This window comes from Tamandua tetradactyla, chromosome 9 (assembly GCF_023851605.1).
Source record: "Tamandua tetradactyla isolate mTamTet1 chromosome 9, mTamTet1.pri, whole genome shotgun sequence".
Lineage (NCBI taxonomy): Eukaryota > Metazoa > Chordata > Mammalia > Pilosa > Myrmecophagidae > Tamandua > Tamandua tetradactyla.
Window position 1 is genome coordinate 2,721,367 of NC_135335.1, and position 24,016 is coordinate 2,745,382.

Consider the following 24,016-nt stretch of genomic DNA (forward strand, 5'->3'; position numbering starts at 1 on the left):
GTTGAGGTGAGCTCAGAGCTGAGGCCAAGGGGAAGAACCCTGGGAAAGGAACCCCGTGAGGGCCTGGGACCAAAGAGGAATGCTAAAGCAGGGCTGGGGATGGGGATGACTTGGCCATCAGTGCCCCACTTGGGGCTGTCCAGAGGTTAGCTGGGCCAGAGGCAGAGGAGTGAAAGGTGGGCAGTGTTGCAGGACCCGAGAACCCCAAACCCCACCGCCCCAGTGAGACGGGCATGCACGGAGCAGATGGCAGGTCTCCGGGTCTCATTGGCAAAGCAAACGTGCCCTTTCTGAAAATGAATGGAAAGCTTCCAAAACAAAATGTAACCAGGAGTCTGGTAGCCTTGGATATAGCCCAGACTCGGGATTCTACAGAAATAAAGCAGAGAGCATGGGACCTCACCCATTCATGCCAAGGAGAGCACACTCTCCAGTTGCCCCTTTCCAAGCTTTCCCGCAAAGAAAGAGCACAGCACAACGCCTGGTTCATGTCCCACAACTTTAATAGAATATTCCAACTAGTCTGTCCACGCCGAGAACACCATTTCCTGAGGGAAGGCCAAGCACTCTCCACGAACTGGGGTCACTGCCGCCAGCGCTGCCAGTGCATGCCCTAAGTGAGCCCCACACTGCCAAGGCAGAGGCTGCAGACACAGGCTTCTGGACACTCCACACAAAGTGAGCGTGGGGTCAAGGAACAGGAGCTTCTGAGAAAGCACAACTCGAAAGCGACTCATTACCTTTCCAACCCTAGTCCTGCAGCCTCATCTGCTAAACTGCAGACAACCCACAGATCTTGCTTCTCTAGCTACAAGCCCTGGACTCTTCAACAGCGGACATGGCCTGAGTGTCATGAGAGCAAGCCCTGCCTCCGGGAGCCGTGGCAGGGGCAGCAGCTCCTTCCCTGCAGGACCCCGGCTGCACCTGGTGGCTGCCTCTGCCCGGCTCAGACACCAGGTCTCCAGTCACAGCACAGGTTCAGGACTGGGAGGGGGAGCAATGGCCTAAGTGCAAAGTCCTCCCGACCACGAATGAACAAATAAATATGTCAATGAACCACTAGAGCTACCGCCTCTGCGTCGGTGTGTGCCACGATCCCCACCCCCACCCCTAGGAAAATAAAACTAAAGAAAACCACACGAAGGAGAACACAACTTGGCTCTCCAAGGCCTTGCTGAGAGGACGCAAGTGCAGCAGCCAGAGCAGCTTTCACAGAAACAGGTTCAAGTGGCTAAAACCGAAGGGCATGGGTTTCTTCGAAAGAAAGGGAAGTATTAAGTCCAATGGCAGAAATGGTGGGACCACATCACCTGCAACCTACCCCTCGGCTGAGCCCATCCCCCCGCCCCCCACCCTGTGGTCTCTCTCTGGGGCCCTCCCTAAGGGCAAAGTTCACTGAGTAGTGCAGGGTACCCTAGGCTGCAGAGGGCACTGGAACTAAACCTCCTATTTCTGAAATGCGTAAAAGTTGCCACTGTACAAGGTAAGCAAAATAATAAGGAAAAAGTGAAAGTGAAAATCATGCACTTGGAAGCAAGGCAGGTGGGCACTGCGATACAACTGTGCCGTGTCCGCATCCCGACAGACGGCCCCGCAGGGGTGCGGCTCACTGCTGCTTGCACTCGGCCGGCTGGCTGGGCTCCTTCTGCTAGGAAGAGAAAACGAGGCTTTCAGAGAGCAAAACCCAGGTCTTCACTGACCAAATAACCTCCCACTCTTTACCAAATACCTACTCCAACTACCAAGACTGCCTTTCCCACCTTCAAGACAGACCTGGGAGGCACTCTGCCTGGGGCTGCCTGGGGGTGAAAGGAGATGCACTCGAGAGCTTTAGGCCATCTGCGCCCTCCACGTGAAGCAGTGCCTATGAACCCACAGACAACTGCCATGTAGGACCCCACAAAAGGCAGGGGCCTCAGAAGCTGGTCTGGCACATGCTAGACTGTGCAGGCATCTGGGTGAGGAAGCCCCATTCCTGCACTACTCCCAAATCTAAGTGCACACGCACTGCCCCACCTACCCACCCATTTGCTGCTCCCAGGAGTGGAAGCGTCTTTTATGGGTACACGGTCACCTGACCCATGGGGAGAGTGATCAAGGACCCACATGGCTACAGCACTCAAGAGGACCACCAACCCAGAGCTCTACCCCCAGTCACCTCCCTGCAAAGGCCGATGGTTCACCAGGATAGGATGGAAATGTTCCTCATCTTAACGGCATGAGGGAAATCCTATTTCTCTCAGAGAGGAGTAGATTAACTTTCCTCTATTCTAACCTATGTATCCTATGAGGGCCCGCTGATGAAAAAGACAGCATTTAAACCACATTTAGCAACCCTGTGAATTCTGTGTTGAGGCCAATGGCAGACTGAAGTGTAGACAGCTTTTCACTTGTTTACTAATATGTACCCTGGGTAAAAGGGCTGTGTCTATCAGTGGCATGCCGTGGAGAAGCCTGTAGGACATGGTACAAAAGAAATCCCTGGGCTGAGGCCCTCCATGGAAAAAGCTGGGGCCACATCTGTGCTTCAGGAAATCATAATGAGGGAATGAAAAAAAAAATCTATGTCTAGAGAACAGCAGAGACACAGGAAACACATGGGAAGTGGTAAAGTGCTGTTTGCAGATGTCACAGAAAAAGCCAAAATGTTCCAACTGGGGCCCCAAGTCACAGCAACAGCAGTGCAAAGTTTCATTTGAAACTCCACCAAAGAGACTGACTGACTCCAACCCGGAATAAGCCAGACCCCATCTTCCCTACCAAAAAGATGAAAATGAATTTTGTCAAGCTGACAAGCAAGGAAAGACTGAGGCAGTGATCACAACACTGTCAAGGCACAGGGGAAGAAAGCAGTCACTTTTGGGGTACAGCGGGAGAAGCGTGTGGGGTGTCTGTGCACATTTTCTATTGGCAAAAAGAAACTGGGCAAGAAAACACGAAGCTAACAAAATGGCTCTGTAAGGGTGAGAGGGTGAGAGGAGGGCAGACAATACAGGCAAGAAGCTTTTTACTCTGTCTATATATAAGGTATATGGAAACTATATATATTATGTAAGTAGCCTACTATATGATGTACATTACACTGAAAAATGTATTATTTAAACCATGAAGTTGGGTGATCAAGTCCGCTAGAGGGAAGAGTCCTCATTTTAAAAAAGAGACCCCAAACAGTGTTGTCCCGAGGACAAGAATTCTTGAGCAAGCAAGTGTGGAGGGCACTCTGGCCCAGGCACCTGGGCACTGTGCCGCGGAAGATGGCACTCTGAATGATCAGGGCCGCCTATGCCAGCACAGCGCCTGCTCTGCCCAGCACCCCTGTGAGGAAAACATGTGCTGCCCCAACTCTAGGGACAGGACCAGAAAACACCAAGAGAGCTGTAAGACCAACAGAGAGCATGCCACGGGGGGGCACAAGAACTTGGGAAATGAATTTTATGAGACACCAGTGGGTTTTGGCCCGTGACACAGCCAGAGTTAAACTACCACTGAAATTAAACAAACTCCTCATTTCTGAACTCAACGACAGTCTGGCCTCTCAATACTACCTTGATCACTAAGGTGAGCTGTTGGTTTTTAAAGGCAATGACTGACAAGAGGCTTTAATGGATCACAATCCACTCAGGAAAGGATATGGAGACAGGCCCTAAATCCAACTCCACAGCTTTGCTAATGAAGGCACCAGAGCCTGACCGAACCCAGACCAGTCTCCTGCACTAGGGTACTGGCTACCAACATTTTTCAGGGGTGGCAGAGTCCCTGTGGTTATGGGAAGGAAGAGTCCTGCTCTTCGAGAGATATGGACTGAAGCATCTATGGATGAGGGCATATCTGAGACTGGTTCCAAAAAAACAGGAGTGGGGTAGGGGTAGGAATCGTAGTGAGGGGGTGAAGGTGCAACAAGACTGGCATGTGTGAAGAGGGTCTTCAGACATCTGGAGACAGTGAAATAATTTTAATTATTCAAGCAAGTTATCAGGTCTGGCCTTTAATTTCATTTAATCAAAATGTTTCTTTAAGCCTAAATCTGTCAACAACCCTTCCGCTTTCTAGGAAAGAAGACCCCACAGAGAGACAGGAAGGCAGCAGAATAAGGTTCTCCAAGACACCTGAGCTAGGTGACCCCTGGAACCAATTTGCCATTTGGGGACAAAAAGATAAAAGCTCTGGCTCTCGCAGGTGCTAATTTCATAAACTGGCCGCTGATGTGGCTCAAAACGCAGAATCCCCGCCATAGTTCCCAAGTTAAGAGCACGTTCATTTCTCATAGCAACTCCGGCACTCCTGCTTCTACCCCCCACTACGTCCCTACACCTGCAAAAGCAGAGCATGTTCCAGGAGCAAGGGTGCCTTGTTAACTGGCAAGAGCCTCTCCTCACTTAGGAGGTGGAGTTCACCCATTCCAGACCAGGGAAAGAGATGCTGTTGTCCAATGCAGGTGCTGATGGAGGGTGGCTCCCGGAGCTCACTGAAGCTCCTTTACGTCTACATGGAGCCTTTCCTTAGTTCTTTACTACCTCATCACCAGCCTCGGTGCCTACACTGAACAAAGATGTCAGGGGCTTTTCAGATAGAAAATTCTGGTATATTAAAATTTTAGTTACTTCTTTGTATGTACATATTCATTTGCATAATACCTGAATTTAAAAATCCCTAAGCATTTAACAGACACATGTCAAGAAAAATGATAACTGGCCAATGCTGTGAATGACTCATCCCACCCAAGTGCAGTCATGGCTGAGGAGAGCCAAATGCACCCTGATGTTAAGAAGGACACTTGTCCCTGATGCCTTCCACTCCGCATTCTGCAGGCGGTGGCCTCCCCTGGCCTCTCCTCTGCCTGAAGAATCATGCCATCGCCCACGAACGTGCTGCTTGGTCAGCAGGAAATACAGGGCTCAGAAAACAGAAGCCAAATCTAGACTGGGTGCAACTCCCCAGGGACACACAGAAAACTACCTACACAAAACCACTGCTCCTTAGAAAAATGCTATGATGAACCTATCAGCTCCTCCTTATTCAGAAAAGTCAGAACAATACATTGTATGAAGTATATATCAGAGCTTGGAAGTTAGGTATGAATGGAATTCCACCTTACCTAGAAACGTACGAATGATTAACAGACAAAAATTACACCTAAATGGGGAAAAAAATTGAAAGGAAGTGTCAGCATGAAAGAAAATGAAATGCACAAAATTATACAGGAGGAAACAGCCACACGATACCAACCTTGAAACGAGCAGCTTCAATGTACCAGGTCTACAGTGACACAAGTCAGGTGGCCAGGGGACATTAATCCCACTGTGACTGACCCCTCCTCCTCCTCCCTCATTTCTTTTTACTAGGACAGATTCCAATATTACAAACCAGTTGGACAACGTGCCTCTGAAGGCTCAGAAATAGGAGCTCATGGCCCAGGAGGACACAAGATGTGGGCCTTTCTGGACAGCAGAGGGCTGACCAACACAGGGAAGCCGGTCCACAACACCACAACCATTCCTCACCCACACCTGCCACAAACACAGTGAGGACTTCAGGAGATGTTAGTGTTTAAAAGTCACTACTTTACTCCAAGCTATGTGTAACCACTTGGTGAGAAGGCTTTATCAGAACACTGAGGCAGAGAGGAGACAGAAGATTTGGCAGATGACAGTAAGGAAGGCACTGCGGAACGGCAGACAGCTCAGGGACCCGATGGAGCTATCTGGAGGGAGCGTGGTGGATGCTGCCAAGCATTCTCAGCCTCTGCTTTATTCATTCAGTGCCCCAAGGGGTAGAAAGATAAGCCAAATAAATAGAGCTGGCACCCAAATCAATCACACAGTGTCTGCGTTTGAGGCAACTTCTATGCCAAGTACTGCCAACTACTCACCAACAGGCCTCTGTCCCCCCTGCCCACATGCCATGAGGCACTCAAGTGCAGGGCTCCAGACTTCAAGTTCCTTCCATCAGTCCCTTCCCACCATCACAGCCCTGGGCACAGGTCCACTTCCAGTATGGAGTGACCAGCTGACTCTAGGTCATCCATGAGCCCTTCCCCAGAGAGGGATTCATATGGCACATTCGTAACGTGTTTTAAGCCAACAACCCCACCCCCACCCCCCGCTGCTGGGAGCCCTGTGAGGAGTCATGAAATGGAGAGTGTTAGATGGATCACAGAGCCAGGTGACACGGACAGCATAAGTGCACCTTCCACTTCAGGCAAAACAGGTAAAAACAGAGACACAAACCTGTCGAAGTTAAATAAAGACACATTCTATAAAAGGGCCAGGTAATATTACCAGTCTGATAACCCATATTATATTTACTTCCAGGATGCAAGGTGTGCCATAAACTTGATTTTAAGCCAGAAAATAATAAATTCTCACTACAGCTTTAGGAGTGTATTAAAAAGTAATTTGGGATTTTATAGTAAATTTCAAATGCCAAAGAACCTTGATTTAAGCTGATTTGATACCATAAATGAAAACCTAGATTTAGAGGTAAAATTAATAGGCTGCCCAAACATTAAAAAAAATTTTTTTTAAATCTTGGTTTTCTTTAATAAAGCTACCTAATTTAAACTGAATTTTCTCAGCCCAAATATACAAGTAAAATTATGCCCACAAGTCAATCCATTTAAAAGCAACTCTTCACTCCCTCAGAAGTCCCTTCTTTGCACCGTTCCCACAAATGAAACCTAATCAGAGAGAAAAGTTGGTTCAACGATCAGTTAAATCGGACCTTAAAACAATTATAGACTTGGGAAATGATGCTGCGCCCTTAAATCCATTTATGTAAATGAGACGTAGCCTGAGAAAGACTTGGGAAAACATTTCAGTGAAATGACCTGAGGGTCTGACAATTCCTCATTCAAGTATTCTTCTAATACATTCTAACTTTCTAGTTAGAGAACAAGTATATTCTTAAGATCACTGGGTCCCAGTGTAAAACATGTGAAGGTGCCTCCCCCACCAATAACTAACCTTGGGGTTTATTTCAGTGTCTTCCTCCTCTTCTCCCTCCTCATCACCTTCTAATTCCTGTATTAAAAGGAGTAATAACTAGTTGAAAAGGCAGGATTTAAAAGGAATCAGCAGGAAAAAAATAAAAGAAAAAAGGAATCGATTATTCCTACTCATAAATGACTAAATCACATCATCTGGACACTTAAGATTATTTCTGGGCATCTTTGTTTTTTTTGCAGATAAACTTGAAATCATTTATTTCTGAAAAGATATATTTTGTTCATTGAATTTTTCTTTTCTAAGTTGCATTTTCACAGGCCAATCATGAGTCCAAAATTATGGACACTGCTGCAGCACTTGCTCTATTTCCATTTAATTTTTCAACGTGGTGAAAAAGACAGCTTTACCTACAATGGGTATCTTAGGTAAGGTTTCATTACCTCTGTCCCTTTGAGCAGAGAAAGCCAAAGAACACACAACTCTAGGAAAACGATGCTTTTTCACGTGACCTGTTTCTTACCTCTTCTTCTCCTTCCTCGCCTTCTTCAAACTGAAAAGAGAAAAACATTTTCAGGTTTATAAACCACGACAGCCATCTGACCTTGATACAAAGCCTGCACCCAGCCCCACTCATTCCATAGCTGCCTGATACCCCTGCCAAGGGACAGAGCTCCTACTCCAGTCCAGGGTTTCCAGGGACAAGCTTACTTCTGGACACCTCTGGGGCCTGGGCCGGTGCTATGGAGCCTTTGGCGGATGAGCCAAAGTAATGAACAATCGCTCAAAACAAGATGTGAGGATGGAGGGAGCTGCACAAAGGACAGAGTCAGCCAGGAGGCAGCCCAATCCCTGTGTGTGCTGCATCCAACTGGGTCCCAAATGCCACCTGACTCTGGCCAGCCTGCCACGAGATGAGAAAAGATTTTTGCAAGCTGATGAATTTGTTTTCCTTCTTATTTTTTACAAGGCTACTCTAAGTAAATCAGTAGCATAACTTTATTATAATATAAGAACTTCTGTATCATTTCAGTTAATATCTCATGAAAGGGGAAAAAACATTTATTTAACAGAAATATAACAAGACCTTGGTGTTTAATCTTTATAATAAATCAAAACTAAAATACTCATAGTATAAATAAAGTACTCATAGGAGAACTTTCATAGACATCACTAGACTCATTCAAGTTTCAAACACCAGATTTATATCAAAATAAAAAACTGAACCAAAACACCCATATATACCTAATGGCTGCATGATGCAGTGCGTGTGAAAAATTGGCAGGTTATTTCACATAAACACTTCCTCTTGGTTTCCGAGCCCTTACCCAGACCTTTAGAGACAATGCACATGGAATGTAGACAGAGTACACGGGGCTTCCCCAGCACACCCTGCAACACTGAGCCACAGCTGGCACATCCTCCCGGCACACACATCGGCTGGGGATACCCAACTGCACAGCAGTAACCCTCCTGCTTAACTGTCCCAACTGGACTCTGAAGCCCAGCATTCAACAAGACCCACCATCATTTCAAATCAAATCTCACCTAACTTCAAACAAGCCTGAGTGCCTGTTTTTGGAGGCTCTAAGACTGTCATTTCACCCTTGAAGACACTGTCTTTTTTTTTTTTTTAAATATTTACTCTGTTGTTTTTGAACATATTTGTGTAACCTATTTCTCATGCTTTCCCTCTCTATTTATGTTATATACGACTATATATGTCTGTTGCATCTACTTGGTACATATTATTATTCAAGTCCAATTTTTCTTTTAGCCTTCATTGTAGATGTGCTAGCCATTATTTAAAGTGATTTTTGAAATCTTCTATTATTAATATGGAATCACCTATTTCTCCCATCAGTCTGTGAATGTTTGCTTCACATGTTTCAGCCCTCATAATTGTTATTTAGATGTGTTTTTATCCTCAAATTTTATTGTGATATATTGACATATCATATATGTATACGTCTCACAGAAGCATCTTCTCATTGTGCAATCATCAATACACTTAGTTTTAGAGCATTTTCATTGCTCCAGAAAGAAAAATGACACAGACATATAAAACAGAAAAAGCAAATCATCCCATATCCCTTATCTCTACTGTTGACCTCTAGTATTGGTGTGGTACACCTATTAGTTTTTTTTTTTTTTTTTGAACTTAAAACCTTTTATTATTTTTTACTAGAGCAATGCTCTCTGAAGTGAGCTGCATGTACCCCAGTTGTGGGTACATAAGGTGATGCCTGAGAATGTACGGAGAAGCACCAGAGAGAGCTCCTCCATTCATGATCTCTTTTAATAACTTCCTCGTTCAAACAAATGGTCTATAACGTACCAAATGTCAGTAAAGTGACTCACAGGCACAGCTCTAGTGCCTTTTCACCCCATGACAACCCTAGTCGTTATCATTCATTCTATTTTACAGAGGAGAAACAGGCCGGAGAGGTTACTCATCTATAGGTGGTAAGATTTAGATGCAAACCCAACCATCGGGCTTGAGTTTGCATTTGTAACCTGCCCACATTGCTTGTCAGTAGCGCCTGCACTGCACAAGTCATTCGTTAATAAATATGCACATGTTTATGTAGGCAAAACCCCTCAACTGAGGGGTCAGAAGAGCATGGAGGTCAAGCATCCAGAGACATGTGGACACTAGGCTTGTCTAGCTATTTAAACGTACATCAATTAAAATGGAATAGAATCCAAAATTCCTTTCCTTCAGTCATGCGAGCCTCATTCCTCAAAAGCTCCCCGTGGTTAGTCCCATGGCACTGCACAGTGGATGCAGAAGCATTCCACCACTGCAGGAAGTTTGACTGGACATGCGGGTTGAGAATTTGGTCAGCAAACCAGCACTTCCTGAAACCTAAGCCTCAGCAGCCGCTCGTGTGTGCAAATGACACAGCGTTCTGCTAAGCTAGGTGTATGGCCCCATTCCCTGATCCCTACACACCCCTCCCAGCCCAAGGATGGATGAGCTCCACTTCAGAGACTGGAAAGCTGAAATTCAGACGTGAACTAACTAGCCTCAGCCAACAACCATGAGAGTGGGCCACGTGCCCTGCTCAGGGAGCATCTGCACAATGAGGAGGAAAGGAGGCCTTCACTGGGTCCCTCTGCAGGAGGGCTCAGCAACTCACACCTGGGTGCCCAAGCTTCAGCTGACCCAAGGGAAGTCCCAACAGACTCGGAGAGAAAGAGAACTGAAAAGCATCCATAACCATCAAGACACTGAACACAAGAGGTTAAATATCATCTATGGCATCCTTCCAGGGATATGCTACAAAAGGAAACTTTATTTTCCACAAATCAACATGACTCAACAGAGAACTTATATCTTAGGCCACAGTCAAAGAAAAGTTTGCTAAGGAGTGTTCAGTGGCCCAAGCTTCCACAAGCTCTGACAATCAAAGAGCACGTTTTCCTGAAGCACAGAGGAAAGTGACATGAAGAGTTTTGTCGTATTTCTTGTGGAGCAGGGGTGTCTATTTCTTTTAGGTTGATGTGCCATTGGCCAGCACGAGTCCACTCTGTTGACTGTCATTTGTTGTGGCCAAACCTCCACAAATGAGACTTCCCTTAAGCTTACAAGTCCCCAGGAGGGTCACAGGCCATGCACAGGTGAGGAGGCACTCTGAGATCTTCAGCTGAGACTGTGGAAGGAGTCACTGTGATGGGCATTCACACAGGTGACTGCAACCTGCTCTGAGAGCCCCCTACCCTACTTCCCACAGAGCTGCTTCTCACACTTGTGTTTCTAAGACTACTCCTCCTATTCTACTTTCCACAAAACTTACAGGGAGCAGAAGACACTATACATATGATTGGTAATATAAATCTTTAGCTTTTAGGGGTTAAAACAACTCGGACCTCTCCGCCCCACAGGCCCACATACATTGTCGGCATCTTCTATGGCCTCTCCGGTAAAGTAAAGCACTGCGCGTGGGACAATCCTCTCGCGGAAGAAGTGGCCAATTTCAAAGTCAGATGCTAATGTGAATTCTGAATCTTCATCCTGAGGAAGACAAAACCTACACGTTAATCTTCAGAGAACATACTTCGTATTCTCTTATTCACCCTCACCAAGGGTCTAACACCTGAGCTACAGTCACCACATACTCAAAAGCCACTTAGAGGGATGCTAAATGTCACGTCGAAAGCCCGATTAAAGCACAAGGGCAAACGAAGGCTGGCTTCCTGTACTCCCCAAGGAGGTCCACATAAACTAGGGGCAGAGCTGCAAGAACACACACTGGACAGTGAAGGTGACATAAGAAATGGTTTCTTCAACCAAAAGGTGTGATAATTACAAACTACTACCAGTTTTTCAGGGTGTAGGGGTGGATTAAAAAGTAAGTAACACCTATTCAAGAAATGAAGAATTTAATAGGAAAATAAGACTTTTAATAACACAGATCTTACCAGTGATTCTCCATCCCCAGATGCTATAAAGAAAAAGCAAAATACATACATTAAAAACCAAAAAGTTTCAAAATCCCACACAGAAGGCTCAGCTGACATTCTCTGCAGCTTGTCTCTCATTTACGTTTCCATGGAAGCCCTGTGCCTCCTCACGGAGGTCTCGGCAGCATTCGCCCAGGCCCTCGCATTGAAGCCGGCCCTGACTGCCTCCTCCTGGCCTTGCCTTCTCTACCTCCACAAGGTGCCACAGGCTGGTTGTCAGAGCTCATTTATGGAAACGTCTTGAGAATGTCAAGTTCCAGAAAAGCACGTACAGAGGTTCAAGTATCAATGGGGGTGTGGGTGGGATAGGCGGTGAGGAGTCAGTGGCCCCACACTGTGCCCCTCAGTGTTGTATTCTGTGAGTGAAGATGGGACTTGGGCCCTACCAATGACACGTGATGCTACAGGTGTGAAGGAGGGAGACCCCTAAGCCTGCCAATCCTAAGTGTTGCTGAGGCGCTACATCCCAGCCAGGCAGAACCTGTGCGGGAAGGAGGAAGGCAAGAAGCTAGTGCTTGAAATGTTCTGCCTGCACAAAGAAGAAATTCCGTAGGTAGGACAGTTTTGCTCACTGATGCCCCAGTGCAAAGTAGTGTAACTCCTTCCTGAAAGGTGACGCTCAGACCTGGTTTCAACACACACGCAACCATAGGTTTAGAGACTGAAGCACTGCCCCTAGAGCATGACAGGGAAGACAGGGGCTTAAAGCAACATGTAACCAAGTTCAGTAACATTCAAATGACCTACCCCAGACCTTTTAGACCCAACTTGACAGTAGAAATGCTTGTTTCGAGGCCCTGACTTTACCCAGGAGTTGTGCGTTCATCTTGCTTAGTCTCTGCCCTTCAGCTAACAGCCTTTTCAATTCTCACTTGAGTCTCCCTCTAACCTGGTGGTTCTTGCCCACGAAGCCACTGCAGGCAGGGTGAACTGCCACCTGTGGGCCTCACGGGCCTCACGGGCCTCGCGGGCCTCGCTGTGAGCGCTGAGCAACGAGCACAAAGCACTGAAGACAAAGGTGTAGGTGGGGCTGAGAGTCAGTTGGCAAGTGTCCTCTTTAGGGCATTCTGGACAGTGGTTCACCAATCACAAGAACTTTTGTCACTCATGTCACATCTGGACCTGCTTTGCAGGTCTAAGGACAAAGAGAGAAAAGCCTAACTGCCTATCTATGTTTCTTTCACCTCTTCAAAAAATTTCAATTTTGATTTTTTCCTGACTACCCTATCACCCTCTTTCACTGACACCTCTATTCTCTATTTTTTCATGGTATTTATTATATTTATTTGATTACTTTTTAAAATCAGCTTTACTGAAGTATAGTTTATATACCATAAACATTCACCCACTTTCATTGTATGTTTCGATGATTTTTAGTGTTAGTATATGTATAGTTAGCACAACCATCATTGCAAATTTACATTGTTAGATTTACAACCATCATTGTAAATCCTGTTTCCAGAACTCCTCAAAACACCTCAAAAATTCCTGAGTTTATTAACTCCACTTTAATTCTATTATTCATTTAAAATACTATTTTAAGAAAACCTCCCATGACGCCACTGAATTTAGCAACTGAAGATGCTCTGCTTCACAGTGAATCAATACAGGTAATCTCCAAAATGCCCAGTACAAGCTTGTCTGAGGGACCATCCCCAAACAAGAAACCTGAGAACTAAAACAATGATGTTCTTATTTTCAAACCAATATGGATTTTCTTGGTTCAAAGTAAACCGAAGAACACAGACCCTACAGTAACAGATTAAACAGGAAGCAGAACTCAGTAAACGCCAGTGCTGAGTATGGAGATGAGGCCAAACACCAAATGCCAGTCCTGAGAACAGAGCCACAGCAAACAACCCGAACAGGATCTCGGCGTTTCTGCTGGCATTCCTTTGTTTCCAAGTGCGTTATTTGTCCATGGAAAATAAAGAGAAAATGTTTTTCCTCATATGAACTATTTCAACACTGCCAAAATAGCCTGGTCTTAGTATTCTCTCGTTATTATACTAGAATGTCTGCATAATTTACTCAAAATTACTTTCTTAACCACACTAGCTCAAGGGTTCCAGCTTTATTTTATGACTTAAGAGAGAAGAAAAAAAAAATCCAATAATAATAGCAATATAAAGGAAAAAATATATAAGCCTCCAAGCTATGATTCTATCCCAAAACTTTCAAAAATTGAGATTCAATTACTTCGGGTTTGTGTTTGTGTCACAAGAAATAAATTCCAAAAAACCTTGTTCTACCTAATCATGCCTAATGAGATCCACAATTGATGAGAAAAAGAGGGCTGGGCAGATGACCTGAAAGCTGGGTGTGCAGCTGTAGGCAGAGCAGAAGCAGAAACAAGCACTCTGAGGGTACGCTCTGCAGCACCCCCAGGCAGGGAGCTGTCCTAGGGACAGGAACACTGGCTCACTCAGAGGCTGAGGATACAGACAGCAGGGGGATCCCATCACCCCAAGGCGAGCCCAAGCCATGCTTGGGAGTGGGGGAGGGATTCTTGGGGAGGGGGGGCGCACATGTGCCAGGAGTCCAGGCTCTTGTTAAGTTTCCTTAGAATGGAGGAGCTCCTGTCTGGGCAGTAGGAGGGGCTGAGGATGAGCTTTGCCCTTTTCTGCTAAAGATGACAATCCTACTTCTACATTCCAGCTCTAGGGAAACTTGCCCAATGTATCAACACAGATATTATATGCTCCTGGCCAAGCATGTAAGAGACAGGACTTGAATGAGAAACAGTTAACGGATACAGCGGGTCAATGAAGTAATTTTATATAAGTAATTAATAATAAGCATTAATAATCTAACCTACTTACCTTTTAGGGGACTGAAGAAGTTGAAAAAGGAATCATTGGGTACTTGTTTAGTGATTGTTCGAACAGTGCCTCGACCCTTATGTTTCTGTTTTTTCTTGATTGTTTTAACTGTGACGTTTTTTCCTTTCTTCCAGTCAATAGTACATCTAGAGGGAAAAGGTACAGGGGACAGCTATGACACACACGTAACTCTATGAGAAAAATCAACTACAAATGAAGGCAGTAGGCAAACCATAGCTCCACACAGAATCTGGAAAGATTTTAATAAAACTGATCTGCTGGACGAGCAACTCCTCTCTAGTCAGCCAATGGAGTGGTGAGGAAGGAGGAGCCTGGCCATCCACTACACTTGCTGGGGCTACTGCCTCAAGCTTTAAACTTCTCGAACTATAGAAGCTTATTTTCCCTAAGACATTTCATGAGGATTCTGAAGTGTATCTTCAAGGACAAATGCCCAGGCCAAGTATGTGGTCTTGGCATTCACTGTCCCTATTACAGACCCTCAGATCACACCTAAGGCCAAGCACCCATGCATCCTCAAGTCTCAAGGCAACAGGTGAACAGTGCATGTTGGGACAGAGGAAGCAGACGACCAAGTGCAAATGCTGATGGCCAGTCCAAATACAGGCCTTGGCAGGGGTGGGCCCCAGCTGACTTCTCAGTTCTCCATGAACCCAGTAGTAACTGAACCCTAACAAGAACACTCCTGGAGAGAAGATGCCTTTTCTATATGACAGCCTACGTTGGAAAACAATCTTTCATAGTCACTCTAGCTTTGTGAGTGGCAGGATTTTAATAATGTTCTTAATTACTTACAGATAAATACACGGTTTCTGTGAATATGCAGAACAGTTTCAATTCAAGGATAAAACAATCTCAAGCCAATGAAGAGGAATTAACTTTAAACCAAATTCTCACCATGGTCCTTGCAGAGACTGAAATCACAGAGGTGCGGGACGATGAGTCAACAGCAGTTACACTGCTCCACACTACTCATTCAGTCAGTGAATGAAAGATTTGCTGAGGATAACTCATCAGCTCAATTACCAGAACCTCATTTATGGTGTCCAGAGAACACAGACACCAATCTCCTATTAGAATGAGAAGATGGAGCTACTATCCCAAACATTCACCTATGTAACACATGGTGCCCTTACTTCCCAGCATTTGTCATCATATGTAGTAAGTTCTTCACAACAAATATCTCCAAATTATTTAAATCTTTGTCTACTGGGCTTGTAAGTGGATGGAAGACTTTTCGCCTTATTCCTAATTTCTTTCTTAGAACCCATAAAGTTCTAAGATCAACTCCTGCTTTGCTACACAGGAAATGAGAACGACATCTTCTTACCCATCACAGTCCACTATCTCAGGGCCCTCGAAGGAGAAGGGATCAGCCGCATCTGGTTCTGACTTCATCTTGTAGGTTTTAGTCAGGACTGAATTGGTAAAGTAGTCATTGGGTTCAAAGTGGAACTCTAACACAAAAGACTGAAAGAAAAATTTATGGTGATTACTACTTAAAAGCTAACAATAACTTGCAACAGACTTCACAAGCAGTACAGTGCTCACTGGAAATTAGCTTTTCTCTAAGCATGACAACATAGGGAGACATCATTACAGAAAAGCTCATTAGGTATGACCATGTGACAAGAAAACGTCTTCACTACAAAAAGCACCTTCACAAAGTTTAAAAAAATCAACTAACAGGCTGGGGAAAATGATCTGTAACTATTGGTCCAGGAGTGGGGAACACACTCCCACTCTGAACATCGCCTTCCCGGGGGAGGACAAGCTCCCAGAGAGTCCAGTTTCTCGCTGCTGCCCCTCCCTCCCAGAGCAAAGAAGGGCTGACAACCAGACTGGGGACTCTGGAGAGAAATTGGGCATCTCCTTCTTCTCCTGGGACTTGGTCTGTCAACCTGCTAGCAGAGAATACATGTTCTGATTTCTTTGCCAAGCAGCAAAAATGGCAAGCTTCCATGCAAGAGATAGGTAAAGGAAAAGAGAGGCATTTATTGAGGCTCCTCAAACTTTTAACAAGCACAAAAAGTTAATCCTTCACTTACAAAGCACCACAAACTTGAAAAAAGGACAAACATGATAGGAAAAATATACAAAGGAGTCACAAATAAAAACAAATAGCACCTCAAAAAGAATAATTAGGCTTACTAGTTACAAAACAAATTAAAAATAACATGAGATGCTCCTTTTTGGGGGTTAAGATTTACAAATGTATCGGCAAGTGTTTTGGAGAAATGGATGAATCCTAAATGGTAAAGAACTTAATAAAGGACAATTTGGCAGCAGCATGTGAGAAAAAGAAAAGCAAGCAAGCAAGCAAGCAACTTCACTGCCTCGTGTAATAATCTTGAGAAATCTGTCTTCAGAAGGTAAAGCATCACTATGTTAAAAAGATGATCTTGAATGGTAGCACATGAAAAACTCTGGGATCTGTTTTGTAACTACTTATTTAAGTGTGCTCTGAAAATTACTGTTTTTTTCTTTCTTTGCTTTGCATATATGCTCTATTTTACAATAAAAAATGTGAAAAAAAAAAAGACCTTGGTTAGATAAATCATGGAGATGGTTTAATATTGTGGCTACAAAGACAGATTCTGGGTCCAGACGGCCTGGATGCAGACCCCAGCCCTGCCTGGAGGTGCAATGTGACATTGGGAAGCTTCTCCCAGCCTTGCTGTACTTTGCTCTTCTTATAGAATTAACAATACTTGTCCTCTTCAAGAGCTGGTTTGAAGGTTGATCTATGGAAACACTTAGAACTGAATCAGGTTTATAGGCAATGGTTGTCAAATGTTAGCTATTTTAATATTCATTATAATGGTACAATCATAAATTGGGAAAACAAAATTTAAAGGCTAATAAAATGTGCTGAATAACAAAAGTTTCCTCAAAAAAGTTTATACAGATGAATACATACTCAAACAAACCCCAACAAAGGAAAAAATAAAAAAAGAACTCTCCACAGAAGGGAGAAAGAAGAGAAGGGTTGGGAAGCAGCAGGTACAGGTGGTCAGAGAACCAGACAGACAACTCAGCCAGATTCTAGAAGGGATGGCTAAGAGTGTGACACACAAAAGCTTAAAAGCACAAAACCAAGCGAAGGATTTGGCCAAGAACTCCTCGTGATGCTGCACAGAGCTGGTGGATGTGGGGAGGCTCCACCATGAAGCACACTTGAACAGTGGGTAAGGAGATGGGGTTTCTGATGAGTAGGAATTACCTGCCTGGCAAAAACCAAAGTCGAGCAAGGAAAGGAAGGCAGCCTAGGGGAATGGGAACCTTCCATGAGATCTCCCTCCAGTCCGCCCCAGCCCCTCGGGATTTGAAAAAGCCAGCACAAAGATGGAAGACAAAGAGCCAGTCAGAAGGGTGAGAGCCATCAGCGGGAAAGGGCTGTTCAAGGACGTGGCCATGGATGGACAGGCGGCCTGCGGAACTGCGGAGCAGAGAGGGTGAGCAGAGGGTCCCCCCACTCGGGAGGCTCTACTTCCATGTAGACAGAACAGCTCACTTCCTTCTTCCCCACCCACTTCTCCAAACGAACTGCACTGCTTCCTTTCTCAGCCCTTTCCTGGTTTTCTCTTCCTCATGCCTTTCATCAGTTTAGAGTAATCCAAGCCCAACCAGGGTTGGTACTAAACTGTTCAACAATCCAATAGAAAAGTGGTCCAAGAAGACTACCTAAAATTCAACCCACACACACACTCACTCAGCCACAACCAAACGAAAAACTAAAAATGCCCAATTTCACCAGCTATTAAAGAAATATAAAATTATCTCTTTTTGTCTTCAGCTAAGCAATTGTGACTGCTGCTTTTACCAGTGCTCGCTGCTGAGGAGACTAGGAGATGATCCCCCTAACCCCCCCAAACACTCCAGGGAGACAAAGCCTACTAGGCAATCAGAGTTTGGGGGTTGGGGGCACAGGGGTAGGTAGTGTACTGCTGTTGCAACTTTTCTGAGGGCAAAACTATTTCAAAATAGAAAGTTTAATAAAAAAAGATTATTTTTAACCAAAATGATAGAAGTATGAAAAAATAATTGCTGGCAGGAATGTATATCAAACAACCTTTTGTTCTTAAAATGTCCTTTCCTTTACCCACTAATTACAGTAAAAGGAATCTCAACAAAGGAAACCATGAAAAAAATTTAACAAAATTTATTATGCTTATCGTCATGCAACAATTTAGAATAGGGGTGGTGGCATATTTGGACAGTTAAATAAAACTTTATAGCTAATGATACTTTCCACAAAAGAAAGCTTATCATTTTCTGTAAGATAAATGGAAAAAGCAGTATAGAACTGTACATAACACCATAATTCTCATTTCTTAAAACACACGCACACAGAAAAGACAGACAGACAAGTCTAAGACTGTGGCATGTGGGAGCCTTTGGAGAGAAGGAAAAGGTGTGATCAGAACCAGACATAGCAGCTACCAAAAAACAAACAAATAGGCCTTTCATGGCTGAGGCTGGCCGATTCTGTTTTCCTTTATAACTTAAATGTCTTAAATATTTCATAATATTTTCAAAAAGAATGATTTTGGAAAATTTAGTATGTTATTGTTACTTTAGAAGATGGAGACTCTATACCATGTTCTCTATATTTTTCTGTATTTCCCAAATTTTCAATAATAAACATGTACATTTTTTATAATGGGGGAAGAAAAAAAGGTTATCACAGTCCATGCTCTACACACAATGAAGGCTGTGTCCACTGTGAAATACCATGAGAGGGAGGATGACACAGGGCAGACTGCTGAGAGAGAAAATGAAATACCGTGAGAGGGAGGACGACACAGGGCAGACTGCTGAGAGAGAAAATGAAATACCGTGAGAGGGAGGACGACACAGGGCAGACTGCTGAGAGAGAAAATGAAATACCGTGAGAGGGAGGACGACACAGGGCAGACTGCTGAGAGAGAAAATGAAATACCGTGAGAGGGAGGACGACACAGGGCAGACTGCTGAGAGAGAAAATGAAATACCGTGAGAGGGAGGACGACACAGGGCAGACTGCTGAGAGAGAAAATGAAATACCGTGAGAGGGAGGACGACACAGGGCAGACTGCTGAGAGAGAAAATGAAATACCGTGAGAGGGAGGACGACACAGGGCAGACTGCTAAGAGAGAAAACGAACCCGGGAAATCAGCAAATGTGTGCTCAATAAAAAGGAACAGGGTGGTAAGACAGCGGCTCAGCAGGCAGAATTTTCGCCTGCCATGCTGGAGAGGAGACCTGGGTTCGATTCCTGGTGCCTGCCCATGCAAAAAAATAAATAAAAAGGAACAAAAGAAGAAAAAGAATTGATTCTAAGGGAGTAAAGTTGGTAAAGTGAATCTGGGTAAGTTATAGGTAAGAGAGGAAAGGAAAGGGAAAAAACAATCAAAGAATCTTCAGACAATAGCACGCCCTCCCAAACCGGAGGTTGATGAGACGGGACTCACACAAAGAGCAGCAGACCAAGTACAAGCACCACAAGAAGATGCTGGGGTACCCCTTACGCGGAACAATGACTCTCAGGGATGAGAAGGGACATGGCATTATGGGACTGAGAAAGCCTTCTTGATCAAAAGGGGGAACAGAGAAATGAGACAAAATAATGCTTCGGTGGCTGAGGGATTTCAAACACAGCATATACGGGAAAAGTACAAAGGTCAGATATAGATTCTGTGCTGGTTTGAAATGTTGTATGTACTCTAGAAAAGCCATGTTTTAGTCCTAATCCCATTTTGTAAGGGCAGCTGCTTCTTCTAATGCCTATTCAGCACTGTATGCGCGAAACTGTAATTAGATCATCTCCATGGAGATGTGATTTGATCAAGAGTGGTTGTTAAGCTGGATTAGGTGACGACATGTCTCTACCTATTTGGGTGGGTCTTGATAAGTTTCTGGAGTCCTATGAAAGAGGAAACATTTTGGAGAATGAAGGAGATTCCGAGAGAGCAGAGCAGAATGACATAGCCATGAGAAGCAGAGCCCATCAGCCAGCGACCTTTGGAGATGAAGAAGGAAAACACCTCCCGGGGAGCTTTATGAAATAGGAAGCCAGGAGAGAAAGCTAGCAGATGATGCTGTGTTCACCATGTGTCTCTCGAGCCGAAAGAGAAACCCTGACTGTGTTCGCCATGTGCTTTCTCACTTGAGAGAGGAACTCTGAATTTCACTGGCCTTCTTGAACCAAGGTATCTCTCCCTGGATGCCTTAGATTGGACATTTTCTCAGCCTTAGAACTGATAAATTAGCAACTTATTAAATTCCCCCTTTTAAAAGTCATTCTGTTTCTGGTATATTGCATTCCGGCAGCTAGCAAACTAAAACAAACCCCTGGACCCCACAATAAGAAACTGCCTGCAGGATCTGGAATTAAGAGATCCCACTCATCCAGACTCCTGCTCTACCAAAGAGAGAACTGGCGCTGTGATGGAGAGGGAAGGGGAGAACACCCTTCTCACTTCACAAGAACCTTTGTCCAAAGCTGAGCTCCAAGGCTGTGCCTCCCAGATTCGAAACTGAGAGCCACCCAGCCAGTCAGCTACCTGTCCCAGGACATAACGGAGTACTGGAATGGAACCCATTAGCAACAAGCAGGCTAAAAGGTCACGAACAATGCTGCTGGCATAGAGCAGAGGGCTTCATGAGGACGAGAGGGGAGTCAGGATGACAAATAGGACACCCAGATTGCATTCAATTCTTGAAAGACAGAAACAGGAGCGGGCTTAGCTTGAACACTACTGATGAACCAGCAGGCAGATATTCCCACCCACCCCTGAATGACAAGCAACATCCATTTACACATTTCTAAACATGCCTTTCATAAGAGCAGAAAATACAAACAGTAGCTACCTGCAATTAGCTTTTGAAGTAAAATCTAGTAGGCTTCTGTGGTGCTCATGTCTGTGTCTCTCCCTGCCACCCTTTTAAACCATTCTGACATACCTTCGCTCTTCATAAATCCGTGAAAAGATCACGGTATGGCTCAGTGGACAACAAAATTGCCCACGAGTGGAAACCTGTGCCTGATTTCTGGATCCCCCACAAAGCAGCTCTGTGGCCACGGCCTGGGTCTGACCATCCATCATGGTGCTGAGACACCACAGCCTGTGAGAAGCTGCAGCAAGGTCCAGACTGAGAGCAGTAACTATTTAATTTCTCAGGTGAGCAGCTTTGCCCGATGTCTAGTGGCAAACAAGTGGCAGGGTTTGGCCACTTGTCTGTTGTCTCTGTCAACAAGCCCCTGGCTCCTGGTGGCCTGAGTTACCCTGAGGCCCACCAGGGTCCAGCACCACTCAGACCAAGAACTATTAAGAATCAGTACTCACCATAGGCTGTCCAGGATCTGAAAATTTCACCTTAATATCCTGAAGGTGTTTCAAGATTGGTTCATCATATTCCTAACCACACAAGAGAAAAATAAATGTTTATGTGATTTTAAAAATAAGACTCTAATTGAAGAGTTAGTGCTCCAAACACTCATAAAAATTGGACAATTAGTCTTGTTGGAATCTGTCTTTGTCAAGTGGTAACTTCCAGACACCCACATGAAATATGTTCACCGTCACCAGTCTCAGGGTGGCAACAACAGGTGTCAAGAGTGAGCTGCCATCTTCTCCTGGCCTGGAGTGACAGTAGCCACGAGTGCTAAACAAGAGGGCCAGTATACCCCAGCCTTGCCTGCCTCTATGCTGCCTACCAAGGACTCAGAGCTGGCGCTGCAACACCTCTGACGAGATGAAAGCATGGGGCCTGGGAATAAGAGAATATCAGATGAGCTGCTGACCGTGCTGGCCAGTTTCTAACCCTTGTGGCAACAACTATCCCAGTACACATACTGGTAACCCATGCACAGTCACCTTATAGAATGTGCTAAAGACATTGTTTGCACACTACACAAGAACTTCACAACAATGGCTATATGATTTTACAAATCACCAATAGTTAAACTTAGAAGTTTGCCAATAATTGTAGTTTTAGAAAGTCCAAGAGAAAAAAACCACAGAAGAGGAATTAGAAGATTTGAATTCTAATTATCAGACACCAGATAATGGTGCTCCATCTGTAAAATGGAATTATTTCTTCACACCCGAAGTCTGGGACTGAAGGCTGGGTTATTATTATTTTTTTTTTTGAGGTTTCATTAAGTTTTAAGAATCACGTTAACTACCAACATTCCTATTTTAAGTTAGAGGTTATTTTAAAATAAAATAAAAAACAGCAACAATGAATAGACAACTAGCATATGCTTAAACAACAAGTAATCCAAAGGCAGTTGTTTTTTTTTAAAAGGAGGTCATAGCAAAATGACCTTAGCCACATCCTAAGTTCTAGGACTGGACAGCCCTTGGCTTTCATACTCTGCACACAACCGACTGGGGACATATACCAAGTTCTCAGTCACTCTGATGAATTTTATCATCACTATCTTCCCAGATATGTGGGCCCAGGACCTTAAAACTCATCCCACTCAAGGAAGAAGTATCAGTATTTCTCCCAAATTCATGAAATAACCATTTTGTTTTTTCTCAACCAGCTACGTACCTTGATGGCTGAGAATTTTATATGCTCAGACCATGACATGTTGTCAACAATTAGCAGGCTCTCAAAACTAAGGACCCAAGGGGACTGCTTATCTCCAATTTTCTAAATTCCTTACAGGAATTAATCTCGACTATTCCCTAATATAAAACCAAAAGGACCTAGAATCAATGATGTCTTTGGGATTCAGTACGTGACCAAAGTGGAAACTCTGACTTCTTACCCTTTAACAGGTCATGAGCAGCAGCAGGGACACCTCCTCACCTCCTTCCTACACTAAATGAGTGCTCTGTTCTGCTCCTGACAGCAGCTGGGCTGGACCCCTGGACTCACAAACACCTGGCTGGACAGGTAGCTGGACAGGGAGTACGCAGGAGGAAGAGGAATGCTGAGGGCCAGCTAACCCAACTGAGGGAGCAGGTCCTCGATCTGCTGATCAGGACTCTCAGCATCCTGATCATCCTGATCATCCCCAGGGGATGGGCTGGAAATGCAGAGCCTCAGACCTACTACATCAGCCCACATCTCCATGAGACACCCAGAACCGATCTATGAGAGACCTCCCATCTGCCCCCTCTGGCATGGGTATGCAACCCTTGTGGTACATGAAACTCACTTGAGGAGCTTTAAAACTGGATGCCTCACCCCCACCCCATGACAGTCTCATGACCTGGTCTGGAGATGGGTGGCTCTGGTGTTGCTATTTACTTTTTTGGGGTGGTGGTGGTGGTGGTGGTGATGCATGGTCCTGCAATCAAACCCAGGTCTCCTGCATGGAAGGTGAGTATTCTACCACTAAAACCATCCATGCACCCATTTATATTACTATTTACTTTTAAAATTTCTGCAGGTGATTCTAACCCACAATGGACTAAAAATCCAGTGTTGGTATTTATGTTTCAATTTTTCCAACTAATTTCTGGATTCTGGCAATCCTTAAAAAACATAGTCCACCTTTTTAATAGGAAAATGAAGCTCTGATCAGGAAAACTGATGCTGTACTATGTCAACTCGTTTTGATACTTCTTCAGTTTTGAAGGGGAATAAGGAACATACTGTTCTCTCCACTTTTACTTAAATTTTGGCTATAGCAGATAAACATTAAACAAGGTAGCAGAGATGGCAATGTAGTAAATTTCCAAAAACTGCTGTAAATTGCCTTTGTAAAATTTCATGTAGATTATATCACAGCTATTTGCCAACCACAGGCTGCTGTGCTCTAG

The 24,016-nt window shown here is 44.5% G+C and overlaps 1 protein-coding gene and 1 non-coding gene across 13 annotated transcripts in view; both read right to left on the reverse strand.

Moving 5' to 3' along the window:
- Window positions 1-1,507: 1,507 nt before the first annotated feature.
- The window catches only part of NAP1L4 (nucleosome assembly protein 1 like 4), a 46,709-nt gene continuing 24,200 nt past the window's right edge, over window positions 1,508-24,016 (reverse strand). For 9 of the 12 annotated variants that reach the window (XM_077115386.1, XM_077115381.1, XM_077115385.1 and 6 more), the window contains 8 exons: window positions 21,581-21,652; window positions 15,582-15,721; window positions 14,231-14,376; window positions 11,367-11,389; window positions 10,840-10,959; window positions 7,465-7,494; window positions 6,963-7,019; window positions 1,508-1,648 (listed from right to left, as the gene is read on the reverse strand). In XM_077115386.1, the coding sequence (XP_076971501.1) occupies window positions 1,607-1,648; window positions 6,963-7,019; window positions 7,465-7,494; window positions 10,840-10,959; window positions 11,367-11,389; window positions 14,231-14,376; window positions 15,582-15,721; window positions 21,581-21,652 (630 nt within the window). In that variant the 3' untranslated portion in view covers window positions 1,508-1,606. Of the gene's footprint in view, window positions 1,649-5,095; window positions 5,134-6,962; window positions 7,020-7,464; window positions 7,495-10,839; window positions 10,960-11,366; window positions 11,390-14,230; window positions 14,377-15,581; window positions 15,722-21,580; window positions 21,653-24,016 lie in introns of all 12 variants that reach the window. The other 3 variants (XM_077115389.1, XM_077115388.1, XM_077115387.1) reach the window with 3 other exon arrangements.
- Window positions 20,750-20,873, reverse strand: LOC143647516 (small nucleolar RNA SNORA54). The gene has a single exon (XR_013158135.1). It is a non-coding gene; the product is annotated as a small nucleolar RNA SNORA54 (small nucleolar RNA).